Source organism: Phaethon aethereus, assembly GCF_964289735.1.
Source record: "Phaethon aethereus genome assembly, chromosome: 5".
Classification (NCBI taxonomy): domain Eukaryota; kingdom Metazoa; phylum Chordata; class Aves; order Phaethontiformes; family Phaethontidae; genus Phaethon; species Phaethon aethereus.
In genome coordinates, this window is record NC_138579.1 from 51,218,394 (window position 1) to 51,241,616 (window position 23,223).

A 23,223-nucleotide genomic window follows, 5' to 3' on the forward strand; every position below is an offset into this window, starting at 1 on the left:
CCGGCGGGCGCGGGAGGGTCCACCCAGGCGGGCGCGGGAGTACACTGGAAAAGCAAGGTGTCCTTGACATCCTGCTTGCGTTTTCCTCTGGCTTGAGGGTTAGTGAGTTATTGCCGCATGTAAAGGAGCGGAGGGGAGGGGGGGAAGCAGGGGGAGTGGTATTACAGAGCACACGGGGAGATTCATTAAATCTACGCCACATAAACGAAGATGACGTTGGTGACCCGCAGTTTCGCAGATTAGTGGAGCTGCTTTGACCCGTTACCAGGACGAGTTTCAGCGTTGTAGAAGTTGTGCACGCGGCTTGGTATCAGTGGTGGATTTTCGAGAGTGTGTAAACTAAATACTTAATTGTGTGTGTGTGAGGGATACTAGTCCATATGCTCATGTGATTACAGGCTATGAAACCTATAAAAACCGCAGTCACTGCAAACTGCTTTTGAGATACACTCGGAAAATGTTTTGGTTTTTTCATGGTATGGCATGTTTACTGGATTAGAATGCTAATTAGACTTGCTGCAAAAGGTAGATTGAGATTTTTGCAGCATCTCGGAACTCCATTTTCGTGCTTCATTTTCGCACAACTTTCATATTTTGGGCTATGTTTTCCGGTTTAAATGTAAAAATCAACCTAAAATATGACTCCAGTTATAACAGATCTAATACTAGTGTTGTAACAACCTTTTTTTGAAAAAGTGCAAAGTAGGATCAAGACAAATAATCTTGTTCTTCCTCTTATCTGGCAATTTGTCAGCATTTGGAGGACAATGTATTGAAACCACAGTCTAGAGGAGATTACTGTACAGAAAACTACTCACTTATCACATGTTTGTAGGAGTGTAGCACTGAGAATGAGGAAGATCTAATGCCTTCATTCTCCTTTCCTCAATTATGTTTTCCCGAGTGTCCAACCCCTTCAATTTCCAGATCTACAAGCTCTTTTATGTGTTTTCTGACCATTGTGAATGGATGTTATATATATATATATATATATATAAAAGTACTGTAGTCTTCAGTGGTAATTAGCAGGTTCTCTTCCTGTTGTGAGCATATTGATACTGAAATAAACTAATAATTACCAGTTTAAAATAACACAGGTCATATTGTAGTGAAGGATGATGTGAATCTCTATTAGCTTAGGAAATGTAAATTTACATGATTATACAGGTATCAGGCTCTGTCATAGCTGTGACTTGGTTTGAAAGATAAGTTGATCTGAGGGCTCTTTAAAATTTTGGGGTGTTACAGCCTTGATTCAAGAGCCTTTTCCAGGAAGAAAACAGTATTCTTGGTTAAAGAAAACTGTAACATCGAAGAGCTGGGGATCTTCAGCACTGAGGACCAGAATAGAAACTGTTAAGGTGCACAAGCTAAGCCTGGAGAGGTTGGGGGTGCCGGTAGCCCGGGGCGGGGCTGTGCCCGCCGCAGGCCTAGCTGTTGTTGGCCTGCGCGGCGCTGCTTGCAGGCGACCTTTCACCCACTTCTCTGGAGTGGTCACGTGAGAGGCCCGGAGGGGGGAGGAGAACCAAGGAGCGGGTGGGGGTGGGGGCGCGCTCCGCACAGGCCTCCCCGCGGAGCTGGAGCTGGCCCGCCAGCTCCCCACGTTCTGAGGTGGAAACTGGGGAGAGAGGAGACAACAGTGCACGCCTCGGAGCAAATAAAAACAAATACAAGTTCTGAAGCAATCGGCGGTTACACGTGCGCTTGGCAGGGAGGGCAGGGAGGGTTTCTGTTTGGTGCATGCAGGGGTAGTTGGAATGTTGAATCCCAAGCAAGACTGATTTTGGAAAAAATATGGGTAAAAGGCCACTTAAGTGAATGTTTGTATTTATCCCCCCACCCCCCCAAAAAACCCAACCCAAACAAAAAAACTTTCATAATTGTGTATTTGTAAATACTCCAAAACCATTGTCTTTGTCCTACAGCATGCTGTATCATAGTCCTGAACTCTACATGTTCAGAAAAACAAGATGAAAAACATCCCTCTTTTTCGAAGTCTGGATTAACTTTGAGTGGTCAATTTAAATATTTGTAAAATGCTTGGAACAGGTTCTTCAGTGTTTCAACCTTATACAGGCTGAAAGACCTTACTCAGGTCTTTCAACCTTGTACAGTAAATGATCATTGAACTACTATGAGAGCAATCCATTCAATTTGCCTTTGGTCACCAAACATTGTTGTCCATCTTCCAGGATATCCAAAGTCCTAAAATGTGTCATCTTGCATGTCTCTTAAAAGTCCTGACATTCCAGAAATATTTGTTGTTATAGAGAAGATAATAATTATTCTTTATAGAGTAAGCATAGAAGCTCATTAGTGCAAAGGGAGAAAGAAGGGATAAAACTCATATAATCTAAATGCCTAGGTATGTCTTTTGTAGCAGTACTAAAAAGAAATACACAGATCCTAGAGCCTAAATTTTTGGAGGTGGGAGGGGTTTTCTGCATGGTGTGATACCTGTGCAGTGTTTTAGTTCTGTATGCTTATCTCTTACTCAGCAAGATTATTTTGAATTTCTAGAAGGCCAGAGGAGGAAGCTTGCTGGGATGCGTACAATATAACATGTACTGAATTACAGACTAGAATAATCTAAAAGGCCTAGGAACTGTATAGTATGTCATACTCTGTACAGGGGAAAAAACTGAAATAATACGACAGTTGTAAAAGTTTCTGTTTTGATTACAGTTGTGGAGCATGGCAGTGTTCTGGTATTTTGGGTTTTTTTTGTTGAAGTGTACATTTTGGAACTATCTTTTACAGGAACATGCTATTTGAGAAGAGAGGCCATATGATCCAGAAACCATAGAGATTAATATTCCTTAGTGTTAGCCTAGCAGTTAACACATCGTCTGCTATAGCCAGTCTCCTCTACTTCTTTGCGTGACTGTCTCCAGTTTGATCAGGTGAGAAGACAACTTACTATCTGTGGCTTTTCTTCTGGAAGGGCCAGTGAAAAGCAGTCTATTCTGTGAACATTTCTCCAAGAAATCTTGATGGCATTTATGTTGACTAATGGGAGTTTAAAGCCTGCAGGCAAACACTTGGATGTCTTAGACTGAAAGCTGAAACTAGTGTTGGAGCCTAGCCCCTGAGATCACCTTGCTTATAGCACTAGCTAGCGATCACTAGCTTGAGCCCTCAGAAATGACTGAGTGGGTAGCAGATGAACTTTCACTCCACGGTTCCTTACAATCTCAGACCTGTTAAATGAAGACAGATAGATCCAGAAAATACATTCATCCAGTGTAAGGGAAACCAGTGTTTCAGAAGTGCTGTTTGTGACTGTTGTCTCCATTGCCATCAGTTTTTCTAAAATGGTTCCAGTCTGATCCAGTCCCTCTTGAGTGGTTGAAAGCTGTGGGTGAATCAAAGCTCAAACTGTTTTTCTTTACTTTCTATTTCAGAGCTACAACTCACGGTTTACCATTGCTATAGTAATGTCTATTAGGAGCTAGCAGCATTGGAATGAATTCTGCCTCTTAGTGTGTCCTAACATATTCAAGATCCCAGTTGCAGTCATCTTGCAGGACAAAAGATTCCTGTGTGACAAATAGACCTGAAGTTCACTTTTAAGGAAGACAGCTGTTCAGGTATGTTTACATTTCATTCATTGGTCTGTTTGTTATTATCTCTTCCCTATGCCTGTTGCTTCAGTTTACCACTTGGGAAGGGAATAAAGAAATTGGCCCAAGGTTCCAAAGGAGATGCCTGCAGAGGGTAGCTAATATTCACCCATAGGTGATCTTGGAAGACTGCTGAGGACAGGACACAAACTGATAGGTTTATCAATGGGACACCAAGTTACTGCAAACTCCTTAGCTGTTCTGATTTCAAACTGTCTGCTGGGGGTGAAGTTTGCAGTGGGTCCCAGTGTTGCTGTACCTGGGCAAATGCATGTATTCAGTTCTCCACCTTGGCTTGAACCACAGCATTTGTTCACTTTTTAGATGTGAGATATCCTTTAAGACATTGCAATTCCAAGGGACCACAGCTGTCAGCTGTAGGTGAGCGTGGGAAGGATTTGAGCCAATGATTAGCAATAACCAAAGATGATAACTTGAAATTTACATGTCAAATGATGGCTGTTGGAGGAGAGGCTTTTGCCTCTTTCCAGTTGGCTTAAGCCACTTCAGTCATGGCATAGTAATTTTACTTTGGGGACCCTATGAGAACTGCTGCATAAAAAAAACAGATTCAGCTTTTAGAAGGCTTAAACTGATTTTAGCATGTGTCAGTCACAACTAAAGTGGCATGAGAGAACCTGTCAGTTTAACTTTGTTTTCGTGAGAACAAATGAAAATTAATTAAATGCTATGTTAATTATCTCCTTTAGAGAGTGATTCTTCAGTTTCTGTTTTGTTTGTGGGGTTTTTTGTGTGTGTGTGTCGGGGGGGGTGGTTGTTTTTTTCTACGCCATAGTCATTAGGTTTACCTAAGAAGCCCTGTTGAGTGAATTTAATCCACATGACTATTTATTGCACATAAATTATTTTGCTTCTCCTCTCAGATTTCTCTTAATGATTTTGTGTCTATAGAATACGATTAATCATTGTAACATAGGTGAGTAATTGGTAAGACTTGAGAGCAGCAAGTATCAGTGTCTTTATATGCTGAAGCACTATTAGATATTATTGAAGGTTAGTATGCAAGGAAGCTATTTAGAAATAGAAATTCTCAAGTGAATAAGAGTGTCTGGTTAATCTTTTGTAGTAAATTCAGAAGTCAGTGCCTTGTGGAATATCACATGAACTATGAATAAGCTCTCTATTTTTTCTGAGGTTTTGATATCTTGTTACCTTTTTGCAGAAATGTAGTATACACTGCAAGAAAGTGGCATTAGCTAGTAGAATATCCAAGAAACAGATACAAGAGAGACCAGTCTCTTTGGTTATGTGTTTAAATATTTGAGCTGTATATTTTATACTGTTTACTGAAGACTTTTTAGATCAAAACCTGAATTTCCTTTGAAAGGCATAAAACTGTAGACAACTTTGATCTTCATTTGGATTTCCGTTAAACTGAATGCTCTTTCTTTAGCCTTAGTTTTGACTTTGTTCAACTGTGCACATCAAAGGAGCACTGGATGCACATGAGTAAAAGCATTTTTGGCATCCTTTTGGCATTCTCTGGTTAGCAGCCTTACTTAATTGACCCTCTAGCATTAGGGAAGAATTTTTGTTATTTATGTCATATTTAAATACAGGAGGCAGTCACTCACATAAGAGCGGATGGGATCTTGAGTTACCGAGTCATTGCTAGATGCTGCTGTACAGCATATACTTTTGTGTCTTAAAATATTGCATTTACAGCAAACTCCATGAAAACACTTTACTGAAGTCATATCGGTTTTATTATTGATAATACAGGCTTTCTTAATTTGATAGGAAAATTCAATGTTTCCTTGTATAGGTACATACACATAACATTAAATTCCAAGGACTTATTTTTTATTAGGAGTTTGTACTGTTTCCCACCATCTCACTGCAGTATACATGGCACTTAAGGTCAGCAGACTTTTATTGGACAATGTAGCAGTGTTTAAAATGGTAACATACATTTAAAAACCTCGTATAATGACACACTGGTGCTTTTTAGTGAGGGCAACATTACTAGAATAATGTTGAAAAATTCAGATGAACTGCTGCCTGAAAAATTAATGCAAAATCTCTGTAAAAATTCTACTGTAAAATCTAACTTCTTTTATCCTCCAAACTAATAGTACATTTTTGTCAGTTGCAGAAAACTTGCTCTTTTTTTAACGTTTGACTTGCTACTACCACTTTGACTTCCAAGGTGTGCTGTTCATTTAAAGCAATTGAAGCACAGGATTTCTTGTTCAGGCCTTAGTGTTCTAATGTAAGTTTATTTTTTGAAGCAGATCTATTATATAAACTCTTACATTAAATTTCATAAAGCTAGGTATACAGTTAAAATTGTATTAAAAAAATAGGATTGATGCTTCAAGCCCTTAATCCTGTTAGCGGATCTTCACTGAACTCTCTCCAGTAGTTTCATTTCTCTCTTTTTACTGGGGAGCCCAGAACTGGACACAGTGTTTGAGATGAGGCCTCACCAGCACTGAGTAGAAGGTCACCTTCCTCAACCTGGTTGCAACACTCCTCCTAAAGCACCCCAGGATTCTGTTAGCCGCACTTGCTGCAAGGCCACCTGGCTGGCTTGTGCGCAACTTGCTGCAAAGTTGCTTTCCAGCCAGTCTCCAGCATGTACTAGTGTATGGGATTAATCCTCCCTCGGTGCAGGACTTTGCACTAAGTTGAACTTAAGGTTTTAGCCTGCCCATTTCTCCAGCCTGTCGAGGTTCATCTGGATGGCAGTGAAATCCTCTGGTCTATCAGCCACTACTCCCAGTTTCAGTCCCTGTACTTGTAAATCCATCAGCAGTTTGGTTCTTTTTTTCCTTATTTTTTGCTGTCTTCAACCTTTTAAGTAGGTTTGACAGCTACTACTTTTGCATCAAACATCTGGAAGGGTGTCAAACTGATAGATTTCAGAACCTCTGCAGAATTCAGACAGGTGAAGACATACTTGATGAATGTTACAAAGACAACTACACTTATATTTTGGAAGACTCTAACCCTTTACCTTTCTGTAAGAAGAGATTTAAGTATTTGATACACTTCTTGCTTTGGAGAACCTTGTTTGCACGAGTTTTTGAACAAAACCAAAACCTCAAGCAACATTGATTATTCACAGATTGCATCCACTTCTGGGATGGCTGTATAGATCAATGTTGCCATTAAACTGTAGTTGGTGGCAAAGTCTGGAAGTAAACTAACATGCTAGCAAGTTATTTTTGGATGTTGGCACTGGCTTTGTGCTTCACTAGGTATAATTTCATTGCAAACACACTATCTAAGACAAGTCAACTGCCATAGGGTAGTCTGAATTACTTTGTGTAGGTGGTACTGAAAGCTTGGACTGACGGGAGCACCAATAACAGGAATTTGAAGAGAAATTTGGAACATTGCATAAAGAGACTTGGATGTTTGCAGTTCTCTTGCTTTTAGTTTAGTATCTGGTATGAAATCAACAGATTTGAGCATAAACAGTTATTCATTGATTTGTGTAAAACAAAATTCATTCATAGTTTTGGCTTTCTAGGCGAGTAGGAAATGCACATTTCTATAGTAATAGCTTAAACAGGTGAGAGAAAATACTTGATCACTGTCTCAGCACAAATACAGTGCAACTGTTCTATTGTTTTAATACTGACTCTGTTTTCATTAAGTCTGTCCTCAGACTCTTGGAATTCAGTGATCTATCCTAAAGTGTCAAAATATGTTAACAAATGAACATACAAATGAAACTTTTTGGATGTCTGTTTTCTTCCAAAAGCTGTAGCAAGCTCGTCTCCTGAAGGGAGATCTGATGTGTGGACAATAAAATACTGGATAAAACTTCTTCAATGTTTTCAATACTTAAACAAGTTTCAGAGTTGAAGTCTTTTTAAGAGAACTTGTGAGAGCTCCAGAAATTTTCTCCTGGTTCTGTATGGCCACTTTTAACATTCAAACAGTAACTCTTATTGCTTTGCCTGTTGATAGAAATTGAATCCTGCCCCTGGCACCCCCCCCCCACTTTGCCCCCCAGATAGTTTATTTCAAAGACACTAAGGCACTTGCTTGGTTTCCTGAGACCTTCAAGGTGTCTAGTTTTAAATGGAAATCTTAATATAGTTCTGTTTCCTGTATAAAATTGTGTTTAATGTACTCTCAACTGATACTTCTCTCCACTTCCCATCTTGGAAACTTCCTTACAAAATCATTCACAATTACATTGTTTACCACTCTTTTCTCCTCACCAGTCTCAACTCCTACATGAAACCTCAGTGCTAAGCTAAATTTTGAAGTTGCAAGTTTATTTTAAGAAAGGAGCGAAGAGTTCTTTAAAGTCATGTTTATGGTTTCTGATTTTTTTTTTTTTTTTTTTTAATTTTAAGCTTGCTAGTAGTAACTTGGCAGGAGTCAGAAGACACTACCTATGTGATAAGATGCTTCTCATTGCTTTATTGGTGGTACCGTGCATCTGCATGAATGGCTTCCAGGTGCTTATGAATTCAAAACTGCCATCATACTTCAAGGTGCAGCATATTTTAGATCTTAGCACAGGGTAATGTAATGCTGCAAGTCTGCCCACTATCTATGAACAGCCTGTGGTTTGGGTGCCAAAGATGTCTATTTGAGGGCTCTGACAGTATGAAACCTGTGTGGGATGGTATGTAGCAGTGTTCGCGGAGAAACTGTATGCAGCAGTCACTGTTTTTCCAAGAAAACTGTCAACCTTTGATCATCAAAGTAGAATAATTGGAGAGAGTTGCTTTGTGAGCTTAGTTTGGTTACTGACAGGTGTATGCCCTGTATATAAAAGCTGATCTATAAATAGATATCAACAATCTGTGAGGAGAGCCTCAAACTAAATTGCTGAGGTAGCTTGCATGTGGGAGTCATAGAATTAAGTCTCTCACGAAGGTTTTGGCTGTTCTGGGTCACATGAATGAAAGACACTTCAATTTTCCTCTGCATGTCTTAACTTCCTTCTTCTGCAGGAAAAGGAGTTATAGATGTGAAAACTACATTTAAATAATATGTCTCATTTTCCAGTGGATGTTTGGACTCCTGCCAAGGAGAAATGGCAGGGTTTTTCCTATTTGAAGAGTAATAGGAAATGGGGGGAAAAATGGATTGCCTGGTCCAAGCAATGTATGGTTTTTAGGGTGGTTTCAAGGATTCCCGAGAAGGGTAAACACATATACACAGACTACACGGGGGAAAAAAAAGCAAGCGTTTTATTAACTACAGACATGCATTACACTAAGGGTGTTTTGCAAAGCAATTGTCTTACCAACCCGAGGACTGTGAGGAAGATGGACCATCTGTACATTCTTGTATCATCCTGCACTGCGAGCTCAGCCCAGCAGTTGGTAGGTGCCAGCCTTACATGGGTGTCCCCACGGAGGCAACGGTGGCCTTGCCATACACCAGCCCACTGCCCTTTGGGAAATCCCGGTATTTATACATTTGCAGAGGAACGAGTTTCAACACGCGTGGCCAGCGAGTGTCAGAACACGCCTCGGTTGCCACCTCTCAACACAGGGAGCCTATGGCGTATGCACCCGCTGGCCAGACGTGCTGCACGCGCCACAGCCTTCCTGTCTATTGGTTCGTAGGCTCTGTTCATGTGGCATATTACCATAATCCAGCAGTCACATACCAACTATGCTTAAGCCAAATAGCAGAATGTTACAAGGCAAACAAAATTGTGACTTGTGCTTTATATTCCTCCATTACTGCACGTCTTCCACATCCTCCCCTAACCTTGATCAACTTTCTTATCTCTGTGGGCTATTTTCTCTCACCCAGCATAGTATCTATTTCTTATCCAGCCATCTGTTTTCTCCTATGCTAACTGCAGTTTTCTCACAGACCAAAATTCCATCTGTTAACCCCTCCACTGAGGTTTTCGCGACTATCTACTTCTCACCCAGTGTCCATCCACGGACCAAAATTCCATCTTTTAACCCCTCTGTATACATATGGGAAGCAAGTGGCTAAGATGAGCTCTGAGATAAGATGTGACATGGATATCCCCTTAAAGCTGAGGAGCTGCTTTTTTGCGAGGTAGAGGTGGTGACTTTACTTCTTTTTGCACTATCATTTTATCAATATAAAGTTTATGCAATCTACAGACACATAGAAAGGTTCATACCTTTCCAAAGTAACCAGTATTTTCAAAAGTAACCACTTCAGGAATTAATACCTTGTTTTGTGCAATGTACTGTAATACATTTGACTTTTGTACCATGGCTTGGTGCTTTTTAAGATGCACATGGTAATTCTTTCACTGTCTTTTAGACACTGTGCTCTGTGATATGTGCTTCAGGGACACATTACAAAGCACTTCTTGCATGCCTGGCTAAATGGAAGCATTCTGCTCATGGGATCTCTTTGAGCTTCAGACTTTGCAGACCTGTGGCACTCATCTCCTTCTGTGGCTGTAGGAACGTGTAAGCCGTAATACAGGGTTGACTGTTCAGTGTCTACAACCTGAAATCATGAGGTCTATGAGCAGTCTGTGAATTAAACCTCAGTCTTTGTAGTGCAAATATCCTGAAACCTCAAAAATAGCAGTCTGAGGAGGCTTTATGCATAGTAGGCATAGAAGCATAGTTTTTCAGACCATCAGGGCTTAGGCCTTCTAGTATGCTAGTGTTGTCTTGACTAAAAAGTGACATCCAAGGTAGCAGTACTTGTTCGTAACAATGGAAAAAATTGTGGCAAGGTTTTTATTGGCTCAAACAGAGGTATGAAAAATTAACAGGAGAAACATCTGCAGCTGTTACAGCATGTTTGAATTGAAGTAAAACCAGAAAAGAGCAAGGAACAGGAAGCTTTCTCCTTTAATTAAAAGAAAAAAAAATTGAAGGGGCAAGTGTGTGTTTTAAGATACATTAATATTATGAGAGAACACTGAAAGGAATGAAAATAGCCATTTTGTATTACTTTTAGAAATTGTTGTGCTGCTTTTTTTTCCCCTTTAAGTAAGACTTGGCCAAACTGCTAAGTCAAAAGCTCTTGTTTATGGCGCACTGTTGGGAAGTATATGCTATACAGAAATGTTTTGCTTACCAAAATACCTGAAGTTAGAAGGAGTGTTAGTTAGCTGATTGATGTGGGTGCTACTTTACTAACATTGGTAAATCAAGCTTATAAGTCTAACGCATGCTCCTCTGGCCTGTGCCCTTTTACCTACTTTGCTAGCAAGCACGTGATAGCAGAGGAATGCAAAGGAGGGGAAGTGTACAGCAGCTTATAATTAAATTGGCCTTTAAGGAGGAAAATAAGTGTTCAAAGAAGAAAGGGACTTCAGGAAGTCTTCAGTATTCAGCCATCATAATTCAGAACAGTCTTAAAGGCTTACAGTTCTTTTTAAGTAAAGGAAAAGAATATGAAAAGAAACAAGCCATTTGATTGTTTTACATCTTAAGGTCAAGTAATACAGTCCTGGAACTGACTTGTCTTTGTTTTCAGGGCTTGACTACTTGATTTGTCATTAATTCTTCCTGGATTAATGTTTCTTCATTTGGGAATAAGGAATATTTTCCTCATTGAAGCTTACTTAATTTTATGATCAGGCTAAGTTTTAATTCATTAAAATATTGGGTTGACTGTTTATGATTAATGGTATTTATAATCTTTTGCTGCCTCGCACAGTAGAAAAGCATATGCCTAAAAGGGGAAAGGTTCCTGAAATTCTTTCTCTTCAGAAACAGAGAGGAGGATAGTAACAAATGCCCAGGCTGAGAAGTTACAGGGGAGTTGAAGGGTAACAGAAACTAGTTGATCTGGTATTAAGACACTGGCATTCCAGAACACAAAATTTGATGAGTGAACTGGAGAACCTGTTGGCTCTTCTTGAGACACATGGATTTGTCTGATTCTCCATATGGGGATCTGGTTGTTTTTGTTGTGTGATTTTTGGTTTTGGTTTGGTTTTTTTTATCCCATTCTTAATAGTACTGATAAACATGATGAATTCTTAACTTTGAGTGATTTCCTCTTTTGCAAATCCTGTTGAGTCCAGTGTATACCATGTATTACTGCTGCCTGTCTCTATTTTATTGCCCTCTTGCAGTTTTGTTCTCGGCGTCAAACTAGTGATGCACAATTGAATGAATGGATATCTGACTTTGACTTCCTGATACTTGTCTATAGCAAGACCCCTATGAATAAGCCGTTGTTAATGGCAGAGTCATTAAGTACTACGAATTGCAGTTGTTACTAGGGCATACAGGGTTTGTCTTAAAGGTTTTGAAACTGATGTTCAAAGCTGATTTGGTTTCTTTGTTGTCCTAATCAGACATTGTACATGCGTAGATCAAATTGCATACTATCTGTATGACACTGTGAGCTTTACCTACCCTTCTGGAAACCCAGAAGCCTGATTCACCCAGAACTTAATATCTAAAACTTGAGTAGTGGCTGATGAATTTGGGAGATCTGTGAATTATCGTCAGCCATAGTAGTAGTTGTACTGCAGAGGTTGATTGTTGCAGGCCGGTATAGGGATAGGCACTTTAAATATTGCAAAGAGTCACTACCTGTTGGTCAGCAACCTTACTAGATGCTGTGCAACAGCATTTATTTTGTTCATCGCTGCCTAATACTCCTTCTCTTCCTATATTGTGTAGTTATTTCATAAGCCTACTGTTACTGCAGCATTCTCAGTGCTTACATTCCCTAGTTGTCTACTCATACACCTTTGCACCTTTTCTTTGTGCTCCTGCTCCCGATGACTTTGACATAGTAGAATACTTACAGACTAGAGGAGAAGCACTACAGTCATAATAAACTGCTTTTGAAGTGCCCAGATAAACTGCACTAGTTAGCCCACACGTGCTGTTCAACAGGGGATGAACATTTACCAAAATTTAAGTTTAATTACAAAATATAAGCTTCAGGCTTGCAAAATAAATGTGAATTTCAGCCTTTAGGATTCAAAAAGCATGAAGTATTTGTGCTTTCTTCTGATTTTGCTTAAATAAAAATGCCAGTGCCGCCTTAAAATGCTTGATATTGATAACGTTGTGTTTTGTACCAGTAAAAATGTGGAATTAAAACTTGCCCTTGAATCCTGACCTAGAGATGGGATTGTGGATTCCTCTACCTTTTTGTTATACTTCTAAGAGAATGTTGTCTTTAGGATTATGCAGAGAAGTTTTGGTAAGCTAATAAATGAATGTGGACAAAACACTTTGGAATCACAATGGTCTCCTCAGGAATATGTCATTTGGACCATTTCAATGTTATACATAGAGCCTGTCTCCAAAAATCTATGTCCTGATTGTAAGTACTTGAACAACATTACTCTGAGTTAATGATGAGTACAGGTACCTTCCAGGATATTTATGTAGAAATGCTCATTACAGAAAGAAAGAAGCTATGAAGATGAGCAGATAAATAAGAGCAGACAGTTCAATTTGAATTGGCTATATCCTCAGACAGAGTTGAGACATAAGTATATAAACAGAATCACAGTGGCATTTCTGTTTTAACTTCCAGTGGTTTTTATTTGAGCCTGTCCATTATGATGGTCTTTTATCTATATTGGCACTGTTGATGTTTATTTGGGTAGTTAAACTAAGCTGCAGTTCAATTAAATTTCCTCTTAATTTCAGATTTATGTGAAGGTCTTTTTTCTGAAAGTTTTGATTTGGTTGCCTCACTCTGCACAGTTTTGATTTTGCACCTATTTACCAGTCAGAAATCAGAGCCACAGGAGCTATAGTGTCTTATATTGCTGTGACTAATCAGCTTGAAATTAAGATATGAAAAAAATTTCAGAGAAATATATGACCAGAAGCAGCTTTCTTTTGCTAGCTGAGGTGAAGACGTTAAATACCTTTTGTTTCAAGATGATGATAAAAAAAAATTTCTGAATCTCCTTTATCATTGCAGAATGAGATACTAGGTACCTGTGATATGCTTTTTCTAAATATTATGACTTTAATTTTCTGCTCTGCTCTGAATTTTTATATATTGCATATATGCATTATATTCAGCTTGCTGAAATCCCGCCAAAAGGCCTAAGTTACATGAGAGTGTTTTGCTTCCATTTTCAGCTGTTGTGGTTAGAAGAGGTTCCTTAGTTAACATACTGGACACTCAGACTGAAGGGCAAGCATAGTGTGTTAAGGAAGAGGCAAGTACTGTATGTAAATGTGTCATACTTTGAAATATTTCCCAAAATTACCATGTAGAAGATATCTTGCTAGAAATAGACTAGCTCCTAATTCCTTTGAAAAAAAGGAAATAATTTTTGAACTTTGCTTTTTCACAGAACTCTCTCTGAAGATGGCGGAAGCTCATCAAGCAGTAGCTTTTCAATTTACAGTAACTCCAGATGGGATTGACCTGCGAATGAGCCATGAGGCACTCAAGCAAATTTATCTATCTGGTGTCCATTCATGGAAGAAAAAGTTCATCAGATTCAAGGTGTTTCAGATTAGTCAAGTCCACCAAACTTGAGGGTTGTTTAATGTTTTATAGCTTTATTGAAGTTTTGTTTAGGCAAAACTTATTTTTTTTGCCTAATAAATTTCCTTATTGTGAAAGACTTGTGTGGGTTTTAGTTCAGACAGGGGATATCAAGGAAGGTAGCACTGGGTGATGCTGTAAAGACTGAAAGGGTACATCTCTCTGTTTTTTCTATAGAAGCAAGGTGAAACAGATGTAGAAATTAACAATAGCTTTAGTTTACTTCACTCTGTTCATAATACATCATGTAGTTATTTAATCTTTTAGCATGTCAGAAATATTGTGATTTTTCAGTGTCATATTACTTAGAGGTACAAGACTACACTCTTAAATTTTATGTATTCTTTGCCAAAATTAAATTTTCAAATTAAAGAGCATGTTTGCTGCTTTTAAAAAGTTACCTGAACATCTGTCTTGTACAAGTTATGCTAAATAATGTTTCTGATGAGGTATTTTATACAGATTCTTGTGAATTTATTGTTTTGTTCATGGGATTATAAATGGTAAGTATCTATTTTATTAGTAGCAAACTAGTTAAGATGCAGGCTAGCTTCAACAACTCTTTCAAAAACATTTTTAACAGTAGCCTTAAAATCTTCTTAAAAAGCTGTGAGAAGGACTGTTTAAATGAATGATATAAAAAAACCTTGATTCCAGTTTTCAGTGTCTTGTTCAGTCAAATATTTTTGCCATGTGTTCATTTAGAGAGACCTAACTCAGTGTAAATGGGGAATTACTGAAGTGTCATTTTTTCCAAAGTTGTTTGATAATTTCAGTATTTTTAGTAAGACTAAAAAAAAGACTAAAGACTTTAGTAATTTTAAGTAACACAGCAGGATCAGTGTTGTCTACAAAAGAACTTAAAAGTTCATTTAATTCTTGATGTAATTATGATAATTTTCTGTAGCAGTCAAACTTAACTAAATGCATTCCCTGCTCCTGAGTTAAGCATATGTAATAAAATGTTTTATAATTTTAACTTATTGTTTAAAACTAAATGACTTAAATGTGTTGATTTTGGTTTCTTTACACGGTAATATGAAGTCAACCACTTTGGTATGAAAAAATTATGTGAAGGCTTTTCTTTCCAGAATGGAATTATCACTGGCGTTTATCCTGCTAGCCCATCTAGCTGGCTTATTGTAGTTGTGGGTGTGATGTCAACAATGTACGCCAAAATTGATCCTTCTTTAGGAATAATAGCTAAAATCAACCGAACACTTGATACAACGTAAGTAGACTGAAAAGTTACTGTTCCGCTAAAGAAAACCAGTTTCATTGTAGCTACTCCTAAAGCTAATCCTGTGAAAATGTATCAGTTTTTGAACATTATGTTTGTGACAGAGTAAGCTCAATAAGCAGATGTGTTGAAGGTATGAAATGGGTAGGTTGTATACCAGTATTACTACGTTGTTTTCTGAGTATTTGGGAAGCACATTTGGCAACTTCTGTGGCCTCTGATCTTGCTGCATGAGAGGGTGTTTGGAAAGGACTTTATGAAAAAGTGCTTAACAGGCATGAAGCTTGTGTAATGCCTGCTTGTAATACCATTAGACTTAGGTTTGCATATTTGGTTCTCTTTAAAAATTAAACTGACATTAACTGGCACATGCTGGCTTTTATTTTAAATAGTGGATATATGTCAAACCAAACACAGAACATCGTGAGTGGAATACTTTTTGGCACAGGGCTTTGGGTTGCCCTTATTGTCACAATGCGCTACTCTCTAAAAATGCTGCTTTCCTATCACGGTTGGATGTTCGCTGAACACGGCAAACTTTCTGCAGGCACCAAGTTTTGGATGGTAAGGATGTGTTGTCTTCTGTTTCATCTTAACTTCTATCTGATCTGTATTCAAAGCCATATAAGAGAAAATTTTGTAGGTTTTTCCTTGCTTGTGTTTTCTGTATTGTGGGACAGGAGGCTGTTAGGTAGATGTTTCTACTAATTACTGTCATCTTTCTGATGCTATAATTAAACTATTCAGGATTGCCTTGTAGAAGGAAGAGTAAATACTTCAAGAATAACTTCTAAATTTGCCAACAACTTGGCACTGTGTGACTCAAATACCTACTTTTTTTCTATGTGCAAGTACAGCTTAAAGAACTTGGGCTGCAGCACCGAAGAATCTTCTCCTCCCCATAAAGTGCTACCATAATTCTTTGTTGAAATGTTAAGATTTCTAGTCATCCATTCTAAAATTAATCTAATGCTTGAAGACAATAATGTTGAATATCCTTTCAACTGATTTAGTGGTATGTCTCCAAAATGAGTTAGAGAAAAAGCATAAGGTAGGTAGCTTGGTATGCAGTTTTCACATAAGGATAAGATGATTGTAATCTGGTTCCTGTTGAATATTGTGGTACTTTGGGAAAAGATCCTTAAAGGATGTGATAGGTATGGAGTAAGGAAATGTACATATAGTTGCTTCAAGGGATTAAGTGGATTTTTGTTACTTGGACTTGGTTGCTTTAACTCACTTTTGTCACTATTGTAGAAATAACTTGTGGCCTACAACAATAAAATTAGTCTCTGCAGCCTCAAAAATTAACTGATGTGTGTTAGACTAACAACACATGATTTATTATGAAATATGTTCCAAGAACAGGTATCCAGAAGGGTACACTAAAATAGAATTTAATGTTCACCTGTTACAAATGAAATTTCTAATTGACAGTTTCTCCTGGAAGGAGTATCAGGAGCCTCATGACTCAAATTTGTACAGTACAGGCTCTGAATGGTAAGGCTTTCTATCAATTGCTGTCTGGGTTTTCAGCATGTCCTACCAGATAGATATTTTAAAGCTGTTAAGCTTACCTTATCAATCTTAAACATTATGAACTGTAATGCTACTTACCATGCTTTGTTGTGTATTGTATTTATATATTTTTGTCTATTGTATATGTTGCATATGTTTTTTATTGTGTATTGTATGTTTTAAAATACAGCACACTAAAAAGGTGTATGCCCAACAGTGTCTCATCCATACTTAATATGAAGCTCTATTTTAACACTTTATTCTTTCTTTAGCTAGTCCCAACAAAAGAGAAGACTGGTTTCGCTACTAAAACAGTACCAACTACCTTAGCTTTCTTGATTTTTATTATCCTTTAATATTGTGTCATTTTCCTGTTTTTTTTTTTTTACTTTAGCTTTTTTCATGCTAATTAACAACATGAAAAATGCTATCATGAATATACTGTCATCTGTTCAAAGTCATGCAGATCAAAAACCTGAGCTCTGATTTCAGTCACAGTACAAAGTGACTTACAGGCTGGTTGGAAGTTTGGTGGCACTTTTAATGAACATATTTCATCTTTTAAAGTCCAATTTCCTCTACCAGGATTAGGGGAAAAATCCAAGTATTAGTTGCAGTTTTAAAAAATAATAATAATCTGTGAACAGATGCAACGCATGCTAGAATGAGATTATGTGCTGTGCCTGCATATGAAATCAGATATAATTAAGTATGTGTGTCTGTCAGATCACTTTAATGGTCTTTAATATGAAATCTCTACCTACAAGTTTACTTAACAGATAAATACTGTGAAATGTGTTTGGTTTTGTCAGCTGAGCAGGTACTGTCTGTCTGAAAGTAATTTCAGCCTTTCCTGGCTTAAGAGTTCTGGAATAAAATTGTCTTCACATATGGAATTAGATTTTTCTCATGAAAAGCTGAGCTTTTTCCTCACCTGACTTCAAATTTATGTTGTCACGAAGAACAACTAGATTTCATTGGGCTGATCACTGTGGTGCATCCATATATATCTAACAACTCTCTGATAAGTGTCCATTTGCAGGGATGTCTTTGCAGTTATTAGTAGTTTTGCGCTGCCTAATACTACCTCCTCTAGCTGTGCTGACCAAGGAAATTGAGAGAGTAGAGAAAAACTCTACATTTTAACAAGTAGTTTTGTCAGTTGAGAGGGGATAGAAAGGAGAAGTTCTAGGAATTTAGCAGTGAAATACATCATCTTTTTTTCTTCTGTTTTTAGTCTGTTGGCCTGTATGCAGTATATGGTATAATATGTTGGACCAAGATTGAACTTTTGACAATAAAGGTTCCACTGGATTGTTGGTGTAATACTTGACCTTACTTTCATGCTGAAATAGGGCGATAATGTCAAAATCCTTTCATGAGTAGCCTAGAAGTTGCATCATTTAGACTTTCAGCCTAGTGCAGGTCACAGCTGAGAAGTAGTCATAGTCAGAAATGCTGCTTCTGTCTTCAGTCTCCCATGGAAAACAGGAGATGCTGTAATATCTGACGCTAAGATGGGAAATGTAATCTCTGTCATCTTTTGTTTCATCGTTGTTGTTTTTTGTAACATAAGCACTAAGTATGTCACTGTCATGCTTGCACAATTTGGTATGTGCAAATCGTGCAGTAGACTACCTGATATAGACTCATGCTTGAAGAACTCCTTGTAACATCAACACTATTACTGATGTTGAGCTATAATTTTGAAAGATATTAAACCATTACTCCAAAGCATAATTATTATTTTTAAAGGTGGCTATAGTTATCTAGGATCCTTAGCTGAGTGATGGGCTTGGTAATGATTCCTGTTTTGAAGCACAATATAGATATTTTTGTAGTATCTACTATATAGTAAAAGAGCAATTGGTAGACTTGGTCCTTTAATCTTTACAGAGGGAAATGTATGAAGGAAAGAAGTGCTAAATAACTGTCTGTATTTTCTGTTGAGATCAAGGTATTCCATTCATAAACAATAATATTGCCTAATGACCAGAAGATTGTCTGGAAAGTCAGGAATGGTTATGGCCACCTTTTTCTTCCACTGACATGTTAGAAAGTTAATGTCAGTGCCTTTTTTTTAATTTGTGAAAAATACGTGATAAATATGACAGTTTGCGAAATTTAGTACAGTATAATTTGCCAGTGAACAGAACTATGAGTTACATTGCATTTTACTCTGTCATTTTTCTTTTGTTGAACCTAATAATTTGAGGTGTGTATTTTGCTTTTGTTTTTCTTCAGGCACTCGTAAAACTCTTCTCAGGACGTAAACCTATGTTATACAGTTTCCAGACATCTTTACCACGATTGCCAGTTCCAGCTGTTAAAGACACGGTCAATAGGGTGTGTACATTAACTAATTCATTTTCTTCAGTAACATTGGATCTATATTTAGATGCCCTTGTGAGTTTTTTTTTTTGCCATGCCTTATAAAAGTATTGCATGATGATATTAATACGGTGTAATGAATTAAAACTTCTGTATAGAAATTAAAATAAAGGGTATGACAAACCACTGAAACTGGTGACAATTTGAAGCTGGCATAATTCATATTGGAACATGTGATATCTGTTGATATAAGACTATGCAATGAAGTGTGATTTCCAGGGCTCTTCAAACATGTTTTGTTATCTTCCACAGCTTGAACATATAAATGTGTGTTTTATGACACGAAACCTTATAGCAAAGTGTGTTAACTAGGACAGTATGTCGCAGAAACTGAAGGTTTGATTTTTTTTTTTTAGAGATTAAGAAAATATCTCTGCTTGATACTGAAGAAGCAGTATGTCTTCCCCTTTTGAGCGTAAAATGTATCTTTAGAAAAGTAACCTCTTCCACTTGTGATTTGCGGACAAATGTTTGGAAAAAGATATAATTTTTGTACTTTGCAGGCAGATGTGTAGAAGAGTGTATGCTCTTATTTAAACAACATAGTATTTGCAAACTTATGAACTGAGTCCACTTTGTCTAGTCCTTTGTCTACTGTTCAAATGCTTTGTGTAGAAATGGTGAGAAGCTACGTATTAGTTACTATACTGATGATGATTCTTTTTCTGTCTTCTAGTATCTGGAATCAGTTCGGCCACTTATGGATGACGAAGAGTTCAGAAGAATGGAGGGTCTTGCCAAAGATTTTGCATTTAATTTAGGACCAAGGCTTCAGTGGTATTTGAAGTTAAAATCCTGGTGGGCCACAAACTATGTGAGTAGATAAATAGGAGGTGCAATCGTTCAAATGGCATAGCTTTATTTGTTCCCTGTTGCCTTTTTTGGCTTAACTTTCATTCTTTCTTAAATGTAAAAGAAGGCAATTGAAACTACCTAATATTTTTGTAAAATGCATTGGAAACAACCTGATTTACAAAGAAATAATTTGTGTGATTTGGTAAACAAACAGTGTGGTGAATGGAACTTGAAAGAATGAATCCTCATTTTATATTTGTTATTCTGGAACAGGTGATTTAGCTTTTGCTGTTATGATAGCTTCTGACATCTGTTTATTGGCTTGTTAATCTTGATAATTTAGCAATGGGTCGGGCTACTCAGGTAGTTTAGGAGAATGATGAAGGACAACTTCTTTATATAGAGCAGCTAAAGCACACGGAAAAGAAATAAAGAATTGTAACTATTTATTTATTTATTTATTTAACCAAAAAGAAAACCCAAACATCATAGTGAGAACGGTAATATTCCTTCCTGATAAATTATCTAACATCTAGCTGTACCCAGTAGCCTAAGCTGAGCTAGTGTCTGGGAAAAGTCTGCAAAATATTCAGGAGCTCTGATACATTTTAAATATTATCTGAAGATGATGGCTTCTTCAGAAGTGTCTCAGAGAGCTACAGCTGAATTTAATTTAATTCTCTCACTGCTGTTTTCCCTGAAGTTTAACACAAATTAGTTTGGGTTTTCTTTTGTCTTTTAAGTAGGGGGACAAGCTAGCAGTTCCCTTCCTGCTTCTATATGGAATGTGTTGAGGAGTCATTAACACAGACGACACAAACTGTGGAAGTTATGAGATTTTACTGCTTTTGTTTTCCTTCCTGCTGCAGGTTAGTGATTGGTGGGAAGAATATATCTACCTTAGAGGACGTGGACCGATTATGGTTAATAGTAACTATTTTGCAATGGTAGGTAAATACTGTAAACACCTTATGTGTCAAAGAAGCGTTGTAAAAATTCTGCCAGGTCTCTTATTTTGTGATATCTTTCTGTTTAGAAATCCATTGCCACTGAATATCTGACCTTTGTTTTCCTTTCTTTTAGTATAACCTGCAGCCAATGCCTTCAAGTACAGTCTTACTAATAAACTTAGCACATCTGCCACTTAGGCAAACTCATGCAGTAATGACATACAGTTTTGTGCTTACTGCAACAAGCAGTCTTTCAGAAGCTCCGCGTAAATCTTAATGGGTAACACAATTCAACAAGGTGTCTGCTCATATTCGCAAATGTCTATACAGGAAGTAAAGTTGTAAAAGACCCTAAAATTAAAAGCCACAAGAGGAAATATGGCAGTCTTGGATTCAAGTTTTAAGTAACATTGCCTTTTCTACTGGGAAGATTAACAGTTGTCATGTATGTTTTAGGACTGATGCTGTTTAAGGAGACTGTGACTGTTTGAAGAAATTTGAGTTTCAAGTCATCAACTCACTGCGCTATGTTTTAAAGCCTTTTCCATATTGACCAGAATAAACTTTAAGAATGTGGATGAGAAGTACTATCAGTTTGTTTTTTTTTTTTAAATATAGCCTTGTAATCATTAACTTACAATTCTTATGTACTGTACAGGACTTCCTTTATTTATCTCCCACAAGCCTACAGGCAGCTAGAGCCGGTAATGTTATCCATGCCATCCTGCTCTATCGGAAAAAACTGGACAGACAAGAAATAAAGCCGGTATGTATACCAGTTTAAATGGGTGTTGATCTTTTTCCAGCACAGTCTGTAAGAAGTTGATCAATTTTCAGAATGGGAGAGGAGAGGAATGTCTTGTTGTCAGAACTACATGTAAGATGTAACTAAATTTGTGGTCTCAAACATTTTGGTTATCACTTGAATTGCACGTGGGCAGAAAATATTAACTACCAAAAATTCAGGATTCTGTCATGCCAACTAATTGCAGTATTCGAAATTAACATATGTATTTGCTCAAAAGACAAATAGAGGCTTGTACTTGCATATCTTAAGTTTTCCATATAACATGTTATTGGTATGTGCTAAGCATGTAGTGGTACTTTTGAGCCACTGAAGTCTGAAGAGTCTGTGGTATCATGTAGTGTGAGCACAAGGGGTGACTGGGACAAAGGACTGGACCTTGAGGCCAAGAGTGGGCCAGTGTCAGCCTAAGTATAGATGATGATAAAATCCTATGTTGCACTAATTTCTAGGTAGCAAAGATAGGCAAAGTGAATCCCATTCTGAATTTCTCTTCTGTCCAGTGGAAGTGTGTTGTAGCAAACAAATATTGTGTAAACAATTAAGTAGTTTTGTTGAAGGTCATGGCAGGGATGTTATTAATTGTATGTAACTGCAAATCTAAGAAATGTGACCTTTTGTTCCTACACAGCCAGAAATAGCTTTAAAATAAGAAATTAAGGGGTAATGCATGCTGCATGTGTAAGTTTTGCATCTAGACCAGCTATTGAGAGCTCTTTGGATTTCAGGTGCTAGCTAGCTTCACCTCCTGAAGGGTGAGCTTTAGGTAGGAGAGAAAAAAATGCAGCTATTAGAACGTCAGTGGAGTCTTCCACATGTAGTTCGAGAAAAGACCATGAACAGAAGAGGGGTGGAACCTTGAGTTGATATATTATAAATCTTGCTGTTCTACAGCCTGTCTTTAACCAGATCCTGTTTTTTCCTTCCTTTACAATTTGCAAATTTTATATGCCAAATTACATTTTAATGTACATTCATGACACAGATTCTTCTGATGGGATCTACTGTTCCACTCTGCTCAGCTCAGTGGGAACGGATGTTTAATACCTCCCGTATCCCAGGAGAGGAATCAGGTAAGCAGGACCAGCCAAGGAGAATAAACATGGACTTCAGTTTTGGGGGTATTTTCTGCTAAAATCCTTTTTTCCACAGATAAGGATCTGACACACAAGGGCATACCAGTACTGTGTTCTGATACTCAGGAAGTAATGAATTGCTATAGAGTGTATAGATTACTTCCCTTTAGGGGTGATTTTGAAAGTTCAGTGTTTTTGGTCTCTTCCTTTACTTACATTAAAAACTAACTTCAAGAAACTGTTGTCTACCCTATGTTTTTAATTTATAAATAACCTCTACTTTTCTCCAATCTACTCTTTCAGGATTCTTGACATCCATGTTTTTATCTTTGTAAAAGTTGTATTCTCTTATCTAAACCATTTTAAAATCTTTTGCTTTCTTGACTTTCTCTTT

General features: G+C 37.5%; 1 protein-coding gene across 1 annotated transcript in view; it reads left to right on the forward strand.

The window, feature by feature from the left end:
• Positions 1-13,871: 13,871 nt before the first annotated feature.
• The window catches only part of CPT1A (carnitine palmitoyltransferase 1A), a gene marked incomplete at its 5' end in the record, with an annotated part of 30,619 nt that continues 21,267 nt past the window's right edge, over positions 13,872-23,223 (forward strand). Inside the window, 8 exons of the mRNA XM_082000556.1 lie at positions 13,872-14,012; positions 15,146-15,285; positions 15,687-15,858; positions 19,057-19,158; positions 19,880-20,017; positions 20,868-20,945; positions 21,607-21,714; positions 22,739-22,826. Coding sequence (XP_081856682.1) covers positions 13,872-14,012; positions 15,146-15,285; positions 15,687-15,858; positions 19,057-19,158; positions 19,880-20,017; positions 20,868-20,945; positions 21,607-21,714; positions 22,739-22,826 — 967 coding nt within the window. The remainder of the gene's footprint in view (positions 14,013-15,145; positions 15,286-15,686; positions 15,859-19,056; positions 19,159-19,879; positions 20,018-20,867; positions 20,946-21,606; positions 21,715-22,738; positions 22,827-23,223) is intronic.